The sequence below is a fragment of the Vicugna pacos genome, chromosome 9, assembly GCF_048564905.1.
Source record: "Vicugna pacos chromosome 9, VicPac4, whole genome shotgun sequence".
Classification (NCBI taxonomy): Eukaryota; Metazoa; Chordata; class Mammalia; order Artiodactyla; family Camelidae; genus Vicugna; species Vicugna pacos.
In genome coordinates this window covers 7,493,715-7,512,247 of record NC_132995.1, presented here as the reverse complement: position 1 = coordinate 7,512,247, position 18,533 = coordinate 7,493,715, and the positions used below count along the sequence as shown (strand labels likewise).

General features: G+C 52.8%; 1 protein-coding gene across 2 annotated transcripts; it reads left to right on the top strand.

The window, feature by feature from the left end:
* The first annotated feature begins 2,301 nt into the window (after positions 1–2,301).
* Positions 2,302–18,290, top strand: EHD2 (EH domain containing 2). Of its 2 annotated transcripts, none has more exons than XM_072966761.1 (6): positions 2,302–2,433; positions 4,362–4,820; positions 5,335–5,432; positions 9,278–9,690; positions 14,217–14,381; positions 16,466–18,290. In XM_072966761.1, the coding sequence occupies exons 2-6, from the start codon at positions 4,417–4,419 to the stop codon at positions 17,015–17,017; spliced, it is 1,632 nt and encodes a 543-aa protein (XP_072822862.1). In that variant the 5' UTR covers positions 2,302–2,433; positions 4,362–4,416; the 3' UTR covers positions 17,018–18,290. The 2 variants fall into 2 exon arrangements, with proteins under 2 accessions (XP_072822862.1, XP_006208575.1); XM_006208513.4 differs by having other exon boundaries at positions 4,358–4,820.
* The last annotated feature ends 243 nt before the right edge of the window (positions 18,291–18,533 follow it).

The following is an 18,533-nucleotide window of genomic DNA, read 5'->3' as shown; positions in this document are numbered from 1 at the left end:
CAGCAATGAGTAAACAATCACTGGAAATTACAAAACAATTGCAATGTGGTGACAGCATCAGCAATTCCTCTGTGACAGTGACACACGTCCTGCTGCTGCTGTTGTGCTTTGCAGCTCACGTGCATGGTTGATGGAAACCCTGAATTTCAGCGAAAAAAATCCAGATGTCACCCGTCCCCAATCCCAGTTCAAAGACCCTCAAGGAAACAGCAGGTTGAGAAGCCCTGGAGTAGGTAGGCATGAAAACAGGGCAGCAGCCTGGGCTTGAATCCTCATTCTTCCACTCCTTGGGTCAGAGAGACTCTGCTTCTCCATACCTCGACTTTCCCATCTGAGAAATGGGGTTGATAAGTGATAAAAATAGTAATAGCAGGACCTTGCCTCCTAGTGGGCAGGGGGTCCTTGTCAAGCTTTTAGAATAGGACCTGGTTCCTAGCAGTAAATGTTGGTTAGTACTAAGCTCCTGGCCTTTTATTTAATACATATAATATTTATATATAATACACAATTAATATATGATTTTTTACATATTTATAATAAATTTTATATAAAGTATCTATATAATATATAATTTATATATATAATATGTAAAGTACTGCACATGTTGTATATTACACACATATATACCACTATGCAGTATATATGGTCATATTCTATCATTGTGTATATCATATATACATACGCCTGTCTATATCAGCTTTGTTGAGATATTTCGCTGGTGATATGACTCACTCACTTTGAGTGTACAAGTCAATGGTTTTTAACATATTTGCAGAGGTGTGCAACCATCCTTACAGTGAATTTTAGAGCATTTTTCTTACCCCAATCAAATACATTATTGCATTCAATCAATTAAATATATTTCATGAGCGCCTGCTGTGTGCCAGGCACTGTTCAAGGCACTGGGGTGACAACAGTGAACAGAAGAGACCTCAGTCCCTGCCCTCAAGAGCTGACAGACTTGCAGGGGGAGATTAAATATTAGTCACAGACATATTCTGACTGACAGTGATGAGCACTAAGAAGGGAAAGGAAGTGGGGAGTGGGGAGAGGCATGGCGGGGAGGCAGGGGTGCAGGTGTCAGGGTCAGGCTCACTGAGGAGGTTCTATTTGAGAAAAGACCCAAGGGAAGTGGTTCTGTGAAGCCAGGACAAAGGCCCATTTTACAGATGGGGAAGCTGAGGCTTGGAGAGGCAAAGTCACTTCCCAGGGATTCTACAGCAGGCAAGCAGTAGAGCTGGGATTTGGCTGAAGGCCTTGGATGTTCTGAGTCTGTGAGGTACAAGGATCTGGAGAAAAAAACGGATCTGGATTATTACAGCTGATGTTTCTGAAGCACCTGCTGTGAGCAAGGCATGTTGCTAAGCCCTGAACAATCTCTCTGGGTTTTCTGCATTCACTTCTCTGGGTCTCAGTTTTGTCATCTGTGAAATGGGAAAAACACCACCTACTTCTCAGGGATATTCTGAGACGTCAATGAGTTAATATGTGCAAAGAGCTTAGAGTGGTGTCTGTGGGTAGGAAGCCCTCAGTAAAGATTAGGGATTAATTCAACAACATGTACGAAGACACATCAAGGAACCACCCAGTCTGGAATCCCTGCTCTCATGGGGCTCATGTCCTTGTGAGGGAGACCTTCACTGAAACAGAGAGATGTAAACATGTGAAGTGGTGATAAAGACAGTGGAGAAAATAAAGCCGTGATAATGGATAGACCGTGGGTGCTGCATTAAAAACAGGGAGATCAGGGAAGGCTTCTCTGAAGAGGTGACATTTAGGTAGAGACCTGAAGGAGGGGAAGGAGGGAGCCACTCAGATCCCTGGGGGGACAGCGTTCCAGGTGGAGGAGCAGCGAGTGCAAAGGCCCTGAGGTTGGAGGGTTGTTTGAGGAACAGCGAGGAGGCCAGAGTGGCTGGAGCTGAGCAAGCGAGGGGGAGAGAGAAGGAGGTGAGCGCAGAGGCAGCCGGAGATGGTGCAGAGCCTTGCGCAGTGAGGGCTTTGACTTCTACTTTGAGTGAAAGAAGAGCCAGGGAGGGTGGTGAGCAGAAGAGTTTCACGAACTCACTTAAGTTTTAAAATTATTATTATTGGTCTTATTGCTTTATTATTACTATTCCCATGTTAAGAAGAGAGACATGAAATTTGAACCTGGGACTGGAGGCCCGCGCGCTCACCCATCTCGCAAAGAAGCCCCGTCCTTCCCCACCAGAGGGCGCCAGAGGCCAGGCGCCCAGTTTGGGGAGGAGGGGGGCGCTTCGTCCCGCCCGCCGCCCCCCTCGGCCCCTCCCTTCCCTCCTCCGGGCTCCGGGCCCCACCCGGCTCAGACGGCTCCGGACGGGACCGCGAGCACAGGCCGCTCTGCGGGCGCCTCGGATCCCTGCGGGACCCCCGCCCAGCTCGCCCGCCGGGTCCAGCCGCCTGCGCTCCCCATCGGTGAGTGGCCCCCGACCGCAGCTGTCGCCTCCCCACTTCCGCCCGCGGAAACCCCGAGCATGCCCTGGCTGTCGATTACTCCCCCGCTCCCCAAAGACCCTCAGTCCACACCGCAGTCAGTGTGTCACGGTCTCCCCGGTGTCCCCAGTCCCTTCCCAAACCACCTGTCTCCTCCACCACCCCCAGCCCCTTCCAGCCTGTAACAGTGTCCCTCACTCTCCTCGTCCCTTACAGTCTCTTCCACTCCCCCATCCTCCTAACCAGAGGAGATCCCCTCCTTGGGATCTCCCTCTGCCGCGCTCATCCACTTCTGGACTAGTTGGTTCCCTCCTCCCACCCAAGAGCGCCTCTCCTCCCTCACCAACCCCATGCCTGTCCAGCCATCCTCAAGCGTCCTCCCCAAGATGTCCCTCAGGTCCCTCCCTGCATAGGACACCGCCCAGGGTCCCCTCCCTCTGCCAACATCCCAGGTCCTAGCTCCTGCCTCTCCTTGACCTCTCTAGCACCTTCCCCGAATTCTTTTCCCTTTTTTAAAAGTATCATTATGATTTTGTGGATTTTAACATATTTGGTTTGCAGTATTTCTGATGCTCAAATTGTCCCATCTCCTAGTGGGACTCCTGTCCGGCTGGATCTGTGTCCCCATGAGACACGCTCCATCCGTGTTTGAGCACTTCCCCACTATCTGATCCAAGCTCACTTGTTCTTTCCCTGCCTCAGCCCTGGAGTCAGCCATTTCTCCAAGAAGTCTCAGTTTCTTTTAGTAAAAAAGTGTTTAGTGACTTCAGTCTGGCCAAAGTTGTTTCTGTGAAATGATCGTTAAAATTATAAGCATCTGCTTAGACTGATCAAGGGGGAAGAAAGGAAAGAAAGCAAAGGCACAAATGACTGAAAACAGGAGTGACAAAAGGGACATCACTACAGATCCTATAGAGAATGAAAGAGTAGTACAGGAATCTAGAGAACACAGCCTGAATGCTGCGGGTGCTCGTTGCCGCTAAGTCCCTAATTTTTTCTCTCCCTAACTCCTTAGACCCACGATAGGAGTGCAGGCTCTGAGATCACGTTGCCTGGAGTCCCACCTTGAGCACTCTCTAGCAAAGTGAACTTAGGCAAGTTGTGGTTATCTCCCTAAACCTCCATTTCCTTGTCAGAAAAGTAAGGAAGATAATAGCCCTACCTTACAAGGCCGTTGTGAAGATTCAGTGAGTAGTTAGAGCCGTGTCTGGCATGCAGTGATCATAAATGTTATTATTCTTGTGATAATATCATGATCTGGGGGGCCAAGAGCAGTCGTTCAGCCTCAGTTTTCATTCCTCACCCTCGTGTCCATGTGTCCAGCCACTCTGTCCGTCCATTTCATCACTCCAAGCCATGACACACACCATCCTCTTCCTAAATGCCCTTGTCCTGCTCACTCTTTAGGGAGCAGCTCAAAAGTCAGCCAAGACAGAGCTTTCCCGATCCTGTGGTTCGTTCATCCTGTCCTGCTCTGGTGCCTACAAATCCACTCCCCGGCACTTCCCAGGCATCATTGACTGCTCAGTGCCCAGGTTCTCACCTCACTGGAGGCTCTGACTGTATGGGGACTGGTCTTTGGTCTATGTGACACATGATGTGATTTCAGTGAAAATGTATGAAATAATGGAAGGGGTGAGGAAGGAGAAAGAAAAAGATGAAGGAATATATTTCTTTGCATTGGCTGCTGCATCCTTCCATTTGTTTATCTCTTGATCGTCCATCATCAATCCTCCATTTTCAGTCATTCCACTGTCACTCTTTTTCTCTTCCTTCTCTTCCTTTTTCCTCCTTCAGCCGTCACCTCCTGCCATCCTCCATCACTGCTCTCAGAGGCTCCTCCCCCACTATGCATTCCCACCTCCTTCTCCAGGCAGTCCTCTGTCAACACCCTCTCTTCCCTCAGGTAGCTCTCCCCACCTCGTGCATCTCCTTCAGCGAGCCAGCAGGCAGTGTGCAGCCACCATGTTCAGCTGGCTGAAGCGGGGAGGGGCTCGGGGCCAGCAGCCCGAGGCCATCCGCACGGTGACCTCGGCACTCAAGGAGCTGTACCGCACCAAGCTGCTGCCTTTAGAGGAGCACTACCGCTTCGGGGCCTTCCATTCACCAGCCCTGGAGGATGCCGACTTTGACGGCAAACCCATGGTGCTGGTGGCTGGCCAGTACAGCACGGGCAAGACCAGCTTCATCCAGTACCTCCTGGAGCAGGAGGTGCCCGGCTCCCGCGTGGGACCCGAGCCCACCACCGACTGCTTCGTGGCCGTCATGCATGGTGACACCGAGGGCACGGTGCCTGGCAACGCTCTCGTCGTTGACCCGGACAAGCCCTTCCGCAAACTCAACCCCTTCGGGAACACCTTCCTCAACAGGTGTGCAGCTGAGAGCCAGGAATGCATCTTCCTGTCCCTGGCCCCCCTCTCTGTCCCATCCCTGCCTGTGTTTCTCTCCTATTCAGCCCCAGTTCCCTTCTCTCTATGGGATCCTTCCTCTTCCTGCCTTCTCCAGGGGAGCAGTTAAGCCAATGGAGCCTGAGTTCAACTCCCATCTAGCTGGGTGGACTTGGGCAAATGACTTAACCTCTCTGTTCCTCTTATCCTCATCTGGAAGATGGGGATAACCATAGTCCTTACTCTGTAGGGTTGTTGTGAGGACTGAATGAATTAATACATACAAAGTCCTTAGAACAGCACCTGGCACAAAGTAAGTGCCCAGTAAACATCAGCTCTGATTTTTTTTTATAGTTGTTAATCTGTGCCCTGATCTTTCTGTTCTCTTTCAAGATTTTTCCCATCTCTGAGCCTGATTCTCCTCTGGTCTCCCTTCTTATGTGTCCTCTCCTCCTGCCCCTCCCTGCATTGACCCCTGACCTTCCCTCTACCCCAGGTTCATGTGCGCCCACCTCCCCAATCAGGTCCTGGAGAGCATTAGTATCATCGACACCCCAGGCATCCTGTCGGGTGCCAAACAGAGAGTGAGCCGCGGTGAGTGAGGCCCGGATCCCTGGGTCTGAGGGAGGAGGGGGCTGAGTGTGGGGACTCCGAGGTCCAAGGGAGGAAGGGCCCAGGGTCTCTGCTAGAACTTGAGCCTGGGTCAGCCGACCCTGAGCCAGCTGGGTAGCAGAAGGGAGCTGGCCGAAGGCTGCGGTTCCTCCACCTTGGCGCAGGTCGATGGGTGGGGGAGGCCAGCGGGTGAGCGCATGTGAACAGGCTGCAGCTGCATGTCCGGGCGGGTCTGGAGGATGGAGAGGGGAGATCCAGACAGACCGAGAGAGATACACAAAGTCAGGGACGGAGAGATTCAGAGGGCGAGGCAGCCGTGCGGAGAGACGGGAGCCGCGGAGAGGAGGCGGAGCCGGGCAGGGAGGCCCTGGGTCGGTGTGAGCTCCTGGCTCCGCGTCTGGGCCACTGATGGGGCTGAGAAGGGCCGGGGAGGGATAATCTGGGCGGGGGCCAAGGCCGGGCCTGGAATTTATAAACAGCTGTGCAGGGGGAGCGGCGGGGGGTGAATTCCTGCGGGGGCCTCCGAGCGAGCCCAGCCCCCGCCCCTGCCCGGCCGGGCCCGGCAGCTGCGCCCCCTCCCCCCTCCCCCACCCCCCAGCATTTCGGTCGCCGCCGCCCCGCGCCGCCTCGGAGGCCAGAAACTGGGGCAAAGGAGGCTGCAGAGTGGGGCAGAGGGGACTGGGAGGCGACGGCAAGGAGGCTGGGCTGCGGGGCGGGGGCGCGGAGGGTTCCGGTGTCCCTGGCCAGCGCCCCGGAGCGCGCGTCCCCCCGGGGAGAAAGGCTGGAGGCAGCTGCACGGGCGATGGGGGTGCCCCCCCCCACCCCGCCGCCAGCCCGACGCGGGAGCAGCGGGCGGGGAGCTCCTGGGGAGCCTGCCCCGGGGGCCAGGCCTGGGACAGCCGGAGGGAGCAGGGCCTCCAAGCCAGGGCTGGGCTGCCGGGTGGGGGACCCAAAGGCTGTGGCAGGTGGGAGAGAGTAGAGAACGGGGTCTCCTTCCCTGGCAGTGGGGGGAGAGGAAGAGAAGGAGCGTCTGTCTGTCTGTGAGGATGTGTGTATGTGTGTGTCTAGGAGTCCGTGCCCGTGATTCTGGCTGGGTGTGACTCTCTGTGGCTCTGAAGGACCACTGGGGACTTTGTGGGACTGTGTGTGACCGTGACTAAGGGTGTCTCCGTATGCGACTGTATTGTGGAACGTGTGTGTGAGTGCATTGTGCAAGGGAAGTTTTGTGTAACCGTGTGGATAATTTGGCATGTGTCTGGGAAAGTGTACAGCTGTGGGTGTGACTCTGAGGTGGTGTGTCTGTGTGTCAGGGCTGTGCGTGTGGTTGTACATGTGTGTAACTGTGTGGCCGTGGAGGACTGTATAGGATGGAGGGGATTTTGTTGGATTGCGTGTGATGGCGTGTGGTTATGTCTTTGTATACAGTTGTGTGCTTGTGTGTACACGTGAGGTGTGTGTGTGTGTGCAGGAGTGTATATGATTGTGTCTCTGTAACATGATGGGTGTGCAGTTGTGCATGGGCTTGTGTGCGTCAGCTGCTGCCTGTTACTTTGTGTTTCACGATGTCTTTGCAATTTTGTGACCACAAATATTTGTGTAGGTCCCAGATTGTGAGTAAGGCATGTTTGGAAATCTGCATCTTATAGTGTGTGGGTATGATTGCATCCAAGTGTGTGCTACTGAGTGCATGAGTGTATGTGTGGATGCATGTGTGCATTGGTGGAGCGTGTGTCTGGAATATGTGTGCACACATGTGTGTGATTGTAGCATAGTGGAGCCCCCTGGCGGGGTTCATATCTGGGCTCTACTACTTTGAAGCTGTGGGACCTTGACCAAGCCACTTAACCTCTCCGTGCCTCAGTTTTCTCATATATAAAATGGAAGTATAATAGCATCAGCCTCAGAGTTTGCCCTGAGGGTTAAAATTAAATGTCAAAATGTGTGGAGCCTTAGAACTGTGTGGCACACAGTGAGTGCTATGGAAGTGCTCAGGATAACTCTTTTCCCTGTGTGAGTGCTGTGTTTGTGCACCCCAGGTGCCACGTCTTGCATTCCCACGCTGACTCAACCTCCCTCCCATCTTCCCTCCCTACATGAGACACATTTTCCAAATCTAGGCTGGTGTGTGTGTTTGTGTAGACGTTGGGGAGGGAGGAGGGGCCCCAGTTGCTGTCCTTATGGTGACCTGGCCCTTCCTCCCCCCAAAACAATGTCATCACCCCCGCCCTGTCCAGTCCAGTCCCCAGTGGCTGCAGGAGACTGCTTCCTCCCTGACAGGATGGGCCCAGCACAAGCCCCCAAGTGGAGCGTGGAGGCCCATAGGGCTGCTGCTCTGTTGCCTCCTACCTGTATCTGGAATAAATTCCTTAACCTCTCTGTTTGTCAGTTCCCCCTTTTGGAAAATGGGGGTCATAGAGTGTCTGTCTCCTGGGGTTGTTTTGAAGATTCAATGAGTTGATTCAGGGAGAGCGGGAGTTGACATCAACTGAATCAGCGATGGGTTTCTGTTCTGTCAGTTAAACCCTCATCCCCCAGGTTGTCACTCTGTTCCCTCCTCCTGGAAGCCCTCCCTGACCTCCGAGGCTGGATCAGGCACCTCCCTCTGGGCTCCTGCAGCTCCCTGGGTTTTCCCATCCCAGTCTGACCTCTGGACTGGGAGCAAAGTTAAGACAGAATTGGAGGTGTCTCAGCCAGTGTGTCCTCTGCACAGAGCAGGTGACTTTGGGGATGGCTCCTGGATGACTTGCAGGGATCGTGAGTAATACTTGTTGAGTGCTTACCATGCACCCAGCACTGCTTTTATTTTTTTTTCTAACAGTTTTATTGTGGTATAATTTACATGCCTAAAGTTACTCATTTTAAGTGTGTAGTTCAGTGTCAGGCACTGTCTTAAGCTTTTTATATATATTAGCCTATTTATATTCTTTTAATGTTCACACAGTCCTCTGAGGTAGATGCTATTATGATTTCCATTTTACCGAAGAGGAAACAGAGGTTCAGAGAGGTTACCTGCTTGCTTAAGGTCACCTAACTGATGGGGGCAGAGCTAAAATTCAAACCCAGGTCTTCCTGACTGCCAAGTCAGGGGGTCTCAACTGCTTCTCTCTGCTCTCCCAAGCATCGCTTGATGCTGAATGAATGAGGGAACAGGCAAAAGAGTGGACTGTGTGAATGAATAAGTGAATGAGGAAATGAATGGTGAGAGGAATGAATGAATGAACTCAGGAGCCAGCTATTATGCTCCACAAAGGCAAGGACCTTGTCTGTGTGTTCTCTGTAGCATCCCCAGTGCCCAGGACAGGGCCTGGCACACAGAAGACTCTCGGTCAATATTGTTAACAAACTGAAAATTTTTCACATCTGCTGTGGCAAGGGCCTGGGTGAACTCGTTAGTTGCTGGTTGGTGGGGTGATCTGACAGGTCCTGGGGAGGCCCTTTGGGGGACTGAGGTACATAGAACCACAGGGAGTCTAGTAGGAAACACTTCAGTGTTTTGCTAACCCCTGCATCCTGACCAGTGCATGCTGCTAATGTCTGCCTAATGAATGAATGAAATGGGGGAGGGGTGATTTCCCCCTGTAGTCAGATGGCCTGAGCAACTGGAGCCAGAGTGATGGGGGAAATTCTGAGGGCTGGTTGGACCAGAGCTGTGGGGTCACCCCTGGGACCTCGGCTGTTTCCCATAGACACAAGTTTGGATAGTTAACAACCTGAACATCTGTACAGCCCAATGTAAGTCCAAACCCATGGTTGCGCCCGAATGACTGGAGGCTCTGGGGCTGACCTCTGCCCCTGGCATCCTTGTTACCCCCTCCCCTTCCCCCCAGGCTATGACTTCCCAGCCGTGCTGCGCTGGTTCGCTGAGCGGGTGGACCTCATCATCCTGCTCTTTGATGCTCACAAGCTGGAGATCTCCGACGAGTTCTCGGAGGCCATCAACGCCCTGAGAGGCCACGAGGACAAGATCCGCGTGGTGCTCAACAAGGCCGACATGGTGGAGACGCAGCAGCTAATGCGCGTCTACGGGGCGCTCATGTGGGCGCTGGGCAAGGTGGTGGGCACGCCCGAGGTGCTGCGTGTCTACATCGGCTCCTTCTGGTCCCAGCCCCTCCTGGTGCCCGACAACCGGCGGCTCTTCGAGCTGGAGGAGCAAGACCTCTTCCGCGACATCCAGGGCCTGCCACGCCATGCCGCCTTGCGCAAGCTCAATGACCTGGTGAAGAGGGCCCGGCTGGTGCGGGTGAGCACTAATGGGGGGCTGGCTGAGCAGTCACGGGGGACAGGCAGGGAGGGCCGGCTCTTGTCTTTCTTCTGATCCTTCTCTATGTGGCTGCTGGTCACTGACATCAGCTGATCAGTTAGTTCTCTAATCTAAGAAGTTGCTCCTGCTGTGCCTTGCTCTGTGCTGGTGGCGCTGGGAACACAGCAGTGACCAAAGCAATCCAGGAGAGAAGACAGCCCCATCCCCAGACAGTGACAACCCGGCATGGTCACGGCTGGGTGGGGGAAGCCCAGGGGAAATCAGGGAGGGCTTCTTGGAGGAGAGGGCAGCTGAGCTGCAAAATTGGAGGATGAGGAGAATGAGTAGGGGAAGGGATTCTAGAAAGTGGAACCAGCAAGTGCATGGACTGGAGATGAGACCATGGCCAGTTCAGGGAAGAGGGAAAATGTCAGTGTTGAACCCAGTGTAGACAGTAGGAGTAACTGGATCTGAGGCTGGGGAGGTGGGTGAGAGTCAGTTCACCCAGGGCTGTGGCCTGGAACTTTGGTCCCCAGGGCACTGGGGAGCCATGGAAGGATTCAGAGCCGAGAAGGCACAGGGTCAGACTCCAGCTGCCTTCTGGAGGGTAGATTCCAGGGCAGTGAGACCCAGTGCTGAGACCTGGGAGGAGACTGGGGACCAGGAGGAGCCTGGATCAGGACAGAACCTCAGGAGAGGGGAGGAGAGCTCTGGTTTAAGAGCAACTTTGGAGGCCAAATGGAACATTCACAGGGGAGGCTGTCTGCCAGGGTGGAGGTGGGGCAGGAAGCTGGGAGGCAGGGAGGCCGAGAAAGTTGTGGGGGATGGAGGAGCCTGAGGTGTTGATTTAAGGAGCAGCAGAGAGGGGGTGAGTCAGAGCCCCCACCCCCGCCCCAGGAATCCTTCTTGGGAGGGAGCGGCCCAGTGTGGACAGCTCCTGCAGCCTCTGGAATCCACCTTTCTCTCCTCTTCTGCCCAGATTCTGGACTGTCTCTGTCTCTCTGTCTCTCTGTCTATATATCGCCTCATTTCTACCTCTTTCTCACTTTCTCTTTCTCTTATTCTTTCTTTTTCCTCTCCCCTCCCTCATTCATTCTCTCTCTTTCCATGCCTCCCTCTCTGTTTTCCCCTGGTTCGCCCTCTTGCCCCGGACCTGGTCCCCCAGACCCCTCCGAGAAGCAAGACAGCAACCAGAGCAGAGGCCCGGGGTCCGTGGGACAGAGGGGTGGGGTGGGGCCGAACACCTGGTGGTTCTGCCACGCAGGAGGCGGCTCCGGAAACCTGGACAAACCCCGGAGTCCGGGACCCGCGCCCCGGCCCACTCTACCCTCCCACCTTATCTCTTCCTGGCACCTTCCCCCGCTTCCTTTCTGGAAAAGCCATTAGAGCCCTCCCGCCTCCCTACTTCTGGGTCCCCAGGAGCCGCCTTTAGGCCCCGCCCCTCCTCCCTCCCCATTGGCCCTCCACAGGCCCCACCTGCTAGCCTGGCCACACCCCTGCCCTGATTGGCTCCTCAGATCTAGAGACCACTCCTTCCCCCTCCTCCTGCAGATCCATCTATGGCTCCCCAGTGCCGCTCAAGACACAAGGTCTATGGTGACCAAGCCTCTCTGACCCTCCCCTGCCCCGTGTCACCCACTCACCCTCCACGTGTGATTCTGCCGTCGAACAACGGCCCACATCATTTACCTCCCACATGCTCTCCCCGACAGTACGAGACCTCTCTGCACTCTCGGTAACTACCCTCTGTGCCTTCGTTTCCCCATCGTCTGTAGCGATGTAAGATGTGGAAGAGTCCTCTGGCTCTGCCCTTTGGTCGAAGTGACAGCTGCTGCTAGAAGGGGCGATCTCATTGTGCTATGGTCCTGGAGGCCAAAGTCTTGGGAAGTTCTGATTCTAAAGAGGCCAGTATGCCCTGAACCTTCATACCAAGCACCCCAGGGGCACTCAATAACATTCATTCAACAGTTACTGAGCGCCTACCTCGTGCTCCAGCACTGTTCTAAGCCCTGGGGGATACAGTAGGGGACAAAACAGGTAACGTTTCTTTTCTTGTAGAATTGCTTTTTAATGGGGAAATGGATATTAAAGAAGTTCATCTCTAATATTATATTGTATGTGATAAGAATTATGAGAGAAAATGAAGCAGAAGAGAGGCTGGCGAGCTGCTGTTTTAGGGACTAGGATTGTCAGGGAGGGCCTCCTGGAGGAGGTGATATTTGAGCAGAAACCTGAAGGAGGGGAAGGTGTGAGTCAAGTGGAGAACTGGGGAAGACCATACCAGGCAGAGGGAACAGCAAGTGCAAAGGCCCTGGGGCTGGGATGTGCTTGGACAAGAAGCTCAGGGTGGCTGGAGGAGACTGGGTGGTGGAGATGGGAGGAGATGAAGATTCAGAGCCAGCCAGGTGCCACCATAATATTTAACATTCTAAATTTATGACTCACTAAAAGAACTTTTTAACGAGTGCTTTTAATTTAACATTTAAGACCTTCTCATGGGAAAGCATTCAGGCTCTGTCAAAAGTGCCCTCTCCCACCCCTGATTCCAAAGGCTCTCAGTTTCGCTTCCCTATAGGCAATCCCCATGAGTAGTTTCTTGGTTTTCAGGTATATTTTATTTTTATTTAAGCATATCCATTTAATTATTGAGCTTCCTATTAAAAAATAGGACATATGAATGCTCACTTGTCTTCTCTCCTTGTTTGTTTTTTGATAACTTATGAAATTGTGGCTCAAAGTTTCTCCAGTTCATTGGTTTATTCCACAAGTGTTTCTTCAGTTAATTTCTATGCACAATGCACTGGCACTGGGGACAGAGGGAACAGACAAGGTCTCAGCCCTCCTGGAGCTCACATTCTGATAGAAGGAGACAGAATAAGTAAACAAACAGAAATAAAATAATGATGAATTGTGATAAAAAGTAAAGCTAGAAAGGAATTGGATAGTGGTGCTTGGGGCACCTGCTTCCCATAGGATGGCCTCTGTGAGGAGGTGATATCAAAAGGAAGCTGAGGGAGCCAGTTGGGAGACCAGGGCAGTGTTCCAGGCAGAGAGCAGCATGTGCAAAGGTCCTGAGGTGGGAAAAAGATAGACATGATGATAAAAAAGGAAGGTAGGGGCTAAGGGTATAGCTCAGTGACAGAGCACATGCTTAGCTTGCATGAGGTCCTCGGTTTAATACCCAGTACCTCCTTTAAAAGAATAACACAAAAGAAGGCAGGTGAGGAAGTAGGTGGGGGTAGATAATGTTGGATGAAGTGGCAGGAGCCAAATAATGGAGAGCAGCGCTGCTCAAACCCCTCTGTCTCAGGAGCTCCTTACACTCTTAAAAATTATTGAGGACCCCAAAGACCTTGTATGTACATGGATTAAATCTTTCTATATGGGCCATATTAGAAGTTAAAACTGAGAAGACATTTAATATTTATTTCTCTCATATTAATGAACAAACAATAATTATATAATTAACAAGTTATGATAAATGTTATAAGTAAGTTATTGACATTTATGTATATTGATTAACAGATATTGATAACAATTCATATAAGATCATTTAAACTAGCAATAAAAAATCTATTTTATTATGTGTTAACCTAAGTAACAGATGTTTTATGAAAACTATTTTCCAAACCAAAAAAAAAAAAAAAAAAGAGAGAGAAAAAATACTTCAGAGAGGATGGTGACCATGCTTTGAGAATTGTTTGCAGTAAGTCCTTGTCAGTGGCGGTAGGAATTTTAAACTTGAATAAGAAGCAAATAGAGACTTAAGAGCCGCGTCTCGTGGTCTGGTGCTTATTCCTACAAAAAAAAAAAAAAAAAACCCAAAAAGCAAACAAACAAGAAAACTCCAAAAATGAAAAACAAAACCTCCAGCAGCTGCTGCATGGGGAAAGAGGATTGGGATTGTAGGGGCCAGTGTGGAAGCCAGGAATCCAGTGGGGTGACTGGTGTGTCTCCCCAGGCAAGAGAGGGTACCTGCTGGGATGGGGTGGAGAGAAAAGGAAAAGTAGGAGAGAAATTTAGGAGTTAAAAGGACTCGCTGATGAATTGGATGTGGCTGGTGAGGTGTGAGACTCAAATCAGGAATGATTTCCAGGTTTCTGGGCTCAACTGGGGGCTGGGGGGGTGCCATTTGTTTCCCTGAGATGGGCACAGATGAGAGGCCCAGCCCCTCGAATTCCAAGGCAGGCAGAAGGCATCCTAAGATGGAGCTGTCCAGGAATGTTGACAAGGCCATCAGCTCTGAGCCTTGAGCTCCAGGGAGAGGCTGAGGCTGGTATGTAGATCTGGCAGTGGATGGTGAGGAGGGGTGTTAAAGCCACAGGAGGGACTGAGATTACCTGGAAGAGGGGAGGAGCCCTTCTTCCCAGGGCACCAGCAGCAGCAGCAGCTTACCTGTAGCTGTTAGAAATGCACGTTCTCAGGACCAAGTGACTCCGGAAATCTGGGTGACGTGTGTTTTAACGAGCCCCACTGCGTGACTGTGAGGCAGGCTCAGGTGAGAACTCTCCCCCTACCCACGACAGGTTCACACATACATCATCAGCTACCTGAAGAAGGAGATGCCGTCCGTGTTTGGGAAGGAGAACAAGAAGAAGCAGCTGATCCTCAAGCTGCCCGTCATCTTTGCTAAGATTCAGCTGGAGCATCACATATCTCCCGGCGACTTTCCTGACTGCCAGAAGATGCAGGTGGGAGGCCAAAGGGGTGATAGGAAGGTTGGCTTCTGTGGGCTCTGGGATGGGGCCTCAGAAACTGGAGAGATGGATGGCAGGTTCCTGAAAGCACTTCCTATCAATGATTCCTCGGGAGCATGGATTTGTGAGTTACGATAAGGGAGTGATGAGCAAACCCAAAGTAACTAGGGCTTAATTAGGATAGAATTTTATTTCCCTCCTTCATAAAACTCTTGGAAGATGGTCCACAGCTGGCTTGGTACTTTATAGAGCCAGGGACTCAGTCCCCCGTCAGTCTTAAGTCTCCATTCCTAGCTTCCAATCCAAAGAACCCCTCATGGTACAAAATGGCTGCAGAAACTCCAGCCATTGTGTCTATATTCCAGCCAGAAATAGTACTTTCTACAATGATGGAAATGTTCTATGCTGTGTTGTCCAATGCAGTAAACACTAGCCATATTAAAACTGAAATTTTAGGTTTTAATTTTAACTAATTTCAATTTAAATAATCCCAGGTGGCTACAGTATTGAGCAGGATAATTCTAAAGGTGCATATGAAACTCGTGCTGATATCCAATTGGCCAGAACTTAGTCACATGGCCATACCTGCTGCAAGGGAAGCTGGGAAATGTAGTCTTTCCTCTAGGTGGCCAAGTGCCCAGGTAATATTCAGGGATTCCAGCACGGAGAAGGAAGGGACAGACGGATATTAGGGGATCACTGGAGGCTCCTCACCTTTCCAGGTCTAGGATTAATCAGTGTTGGGGAAAGCATTGGGTTTGCGTGTGGTAGCCTGGGGTAAATGAGCTGCTGGAGGTGGGCAGGGCAGGAGCGACCAAATGAACATAGGCATAGAGTCCCAGGCTCAGGCATGGAATTGAGGACTAGCCTGTCGGCCCAGGCTGAGCCTCTGTTCTGAGGTTGCATTAGGCTGATACTCAAAGCCTCTGACCTTTGCATCTGAGATGTTTCTAGTCCAAGATTGAGGAATTATAGTGGAGTGAATTTCCCCTTGGCCACCAACTAGCTCTGTGAACCTGGACAAGTCACTTACCTTTTCAGAGCCTCAGGTTCTTCAACTAGAAACTTAAAATTTCAGTTTTAATGTGGCTAGTGGTTACCACGTTGGACGGCACAGCATAGAACATTTCCATCATCGTACAAAGTACTGTTGCTGGCTGGAATATAGACACAATGGCTGGAGTTGCCACAGCCATTCTGTATCATTGTTCTTGGGACTGGAGGCCAGGCTTGGAGACTTAAGACAGAAGGGGACTGAGTCCCTCTGTAAACCACCAAGCCAGCCCTTGGGGCTAGATAAATAGCAGCTGCTAATATTATGCTGACATTTACTGAGCACTTGGTCCATATGAATTCATTTAGCCTTTCCCACCTCCCAGTGAAGGGAGTGCTGCTTATCAACCTGTTTTTACAAATGTGGAAACTATTGCCCAGAGACGTGAAGTCACTTGCCCGAGGTCACACAGCTCCTGAGTGGCAGAGCTGGGTTGGAACCTGGGCAGCCTGGCCTAGGATTCCTCCCTGCTCTTCTCCATCACATTCCCATTTCTTTATGGTCACAATCAGTGGGCCTCTCTGCCTTGGCTCTGGAAATTAATGTGGTGCCACGATACAGCTTGGTCTTTGCTGCAGCTCCCAGCGCAATTGACTTACCAGCTGCGCGGGTGAGAAGCAGCGTGACCACAAACCCAGCCCCCAGTGGCTCGAGCACCAGATGACTTCTTGCCTGGGGGGTGGGGTGGGGGGCGGTCCCAGGGACAAGCTGCCTTAGCCCTGGTAACAGAGCTAGCAGAGTGGCAGGAATTGTGTTTTCTTAACTTGCATAATAGTGGGGGTGCTGGCCGGGCAGCTGGGGTGCCATAGAGGCTGGGCAGGGCTCAGGGCCCACCGGGGTGCTCTGATAAAACTGCAGCCGATGTCAAAATGATGAAATCCTTCTCTACTGGCTGGTGAACAGCTGCTGAGTCACGGGAGGGTCCCCAACCCCACTACTGTCCAGTGACTTGGGGGGATGCCCGGCACGGGAGAGGGGACCTGGGGATGGTGTCCCTGACTCCTCTGTGCCCTCATCGATCTAGGAGCTGCTGATGGCTCATGACTTCACCAAGTTCCACTCACTGAAGCCGAAGCTGCTGGAGGCGCTGGATGAGATGCTGACCCACGACATCGCCAAGCTCATGCCCCTGCTCCGGCAGGAGGAGCTGGAGAGCACGGAGGTGGGCGTGCAGGGGGGCGCTTTCGAGGGCACCCACATGGGCCCGTTTGTGGAGCGGGGGCCTGACGAGGCCCTGGAGGACGGTGAGGAGGGCTCGGACGACGAGGCAGAGTGGGTGGTGACCAAGGACAAGTCCAAGTACGACGAGATCTTCTACAACTTGGCGCCAGCCGACGGGAAGCTGAGTGGCACCAAGGCCAAGACCTGGATGGTGGGTACCAAGCTCCCCAACTCTGTGCTGGGGCGCATCTGGAAGCTGAGCGACGTCGACCGAGATGGCATGCTGGATGACGAGGAGTTCGCCCTGGCCAGCCACCTTATTGAGGCCAAGCTCGAGGGCCACGGGCTGCCCACCAACCTGCCCCGCCGCCTAGTGCCACCCTCTAAGCGGCGCCACAAGGGCTCGGCCGAGTGAGCCAGCCGCTGCCTGCCGGCCCTCCCTCCCACTTGCCCTGCTGTGGCTCCCCAGCTCTGGACAGCTGCACGCACCCCCCCCCCACCCCTGTCCACACACGTCCTGCCTGCCCACTCCCCTGGCTGTAAGGATGGGGGTCCCTCCACCCCCAAGCCAGACAGTGGGGACCAGGGGAAGGGCAAGACTTCTCTGCCCACCTTTCACAGCTCTACCCTCACATACACTTGGCATGTCGTACCAACACTAATACACACACACACACACACACACACACAGAAGCGTCCAACTGTGCATCAGTTACTCAAATATTTATTGAGCACCTACTCTGTTCATACATTCAGGGCTCCTTCTAGGCACTGGGGATTACAGCAGAGAGCAACGCACACGTATATACCTTCCCCGATGGAGCTGACATTCTCAGGAGAGAGCGCCTACATAGTCACTCAAACACGCACACACATACCCGGACCTAACCAGTCTGATCCCTGATTCTGAGCAAGACCTCTGGCCTCTCCCCATAAGTGAGCGTCCACTTGGTTGAAATGACTAACTGACTTTTTCCCCTCCCTTCTCAGCCCACTTCCTCTTGCCTAGCCAGGCAAGGACCCTCCAACCCATCATGTCCTCAGGCTTCGGGACCACTGGGGGCTCAGAGGGGAGACACAACCTCCTACTTCCTCAGAGGGACCCCTCTTGCCCCCCCCCAGTTCTGGCCACACCCCTTTCTTTCATAAGGATCCTCAGTCAACAGAAAAGCCCCTTCTATCGCTGCTCCTCCCAGACTGCCCAGTATAAGGCATTTCTGTCCTCCATTCACCTGCCCCAAATTGAAAGCCCAGCCTGCACCCCCTACCCCGGGCTCCCCACAACTGGTGGTCAGAATTTTAGCCTGTTGGGGCACACCCTCTCTGCCCACCATATTTAAGCGGAGCCCCAGCCAGACAGAAAGGCCCCAGGACGTTATTTTAGTCCCCTTTCCAGGGACCTCGTGGGGGGAGGGACTCTTGGTGCTACAGCCCTCCCTTCCCTTCCCTAAAGGGAACTCTCACCCCCTACACACACCTTTTTCCTGCCTTCACCACATACTAGTGCTTGACCCTGGAGGGGCGCCCCACGGAAAAGATGGGGAAGAGCGAACTAGATGGGGACGATGCCCCCTTCAGGGTGCTCGCTGGGATTCCCACACCCAACACCTCTCATCCCGTGCCTAGGAGGGGGCTGTGAACGTAACAGTGTTCCCACAGAGCAAATAAAGCCAAGGCTTTGTTCCCTATGGGAGTCAGGCTGTCTTGAGATGGGGTATGTGTGTGCGTGTCTGTGTATCTGTCTGTGTGTGTTTTGGTAGGAGGGGATCGCTCTCCCTCCAAACCCCGGGGAAGGGAGCCCTGGGCAAGACTTCAGGAGGGTCCCCTCCAAGCTCTCGGGGGCAGGGGTGGAGGCCATGACTCAATGCAGCGAGAGCCTGATGACTCAGGCCTGGGCTGGGGGCCAGACAGGCATACTTTCCGAAGAAAAG

What these genes read in the sequence shown, in the direction of transcription:
- EHD2 (XM_072966761.1), top strand. Translation starts at nt 4,417, where the DNA reads ATGTTCAGCTGGCTGAAGCGGGGAGGGGCTCGGGGCCAGCAGCCCGAG. An exon ending in GGGAACACCTTCCTCAACAG is followed by an intron (nt 4,821 to 5,334) that starts GTGTGCAGCTGA and finishes CCTCTACCCCAG; the next exon opens with GTTCATGTGCGCCCACCTCC. An exon ending in AGAGGGCCCGGCTGGTGCGG is followed by an intron (nt 9,691 to 14,216) that starts GTGAGCACTAAT and finishes TACCCACGACAG; the next exon opens with GTTCACACATACATCATCAG.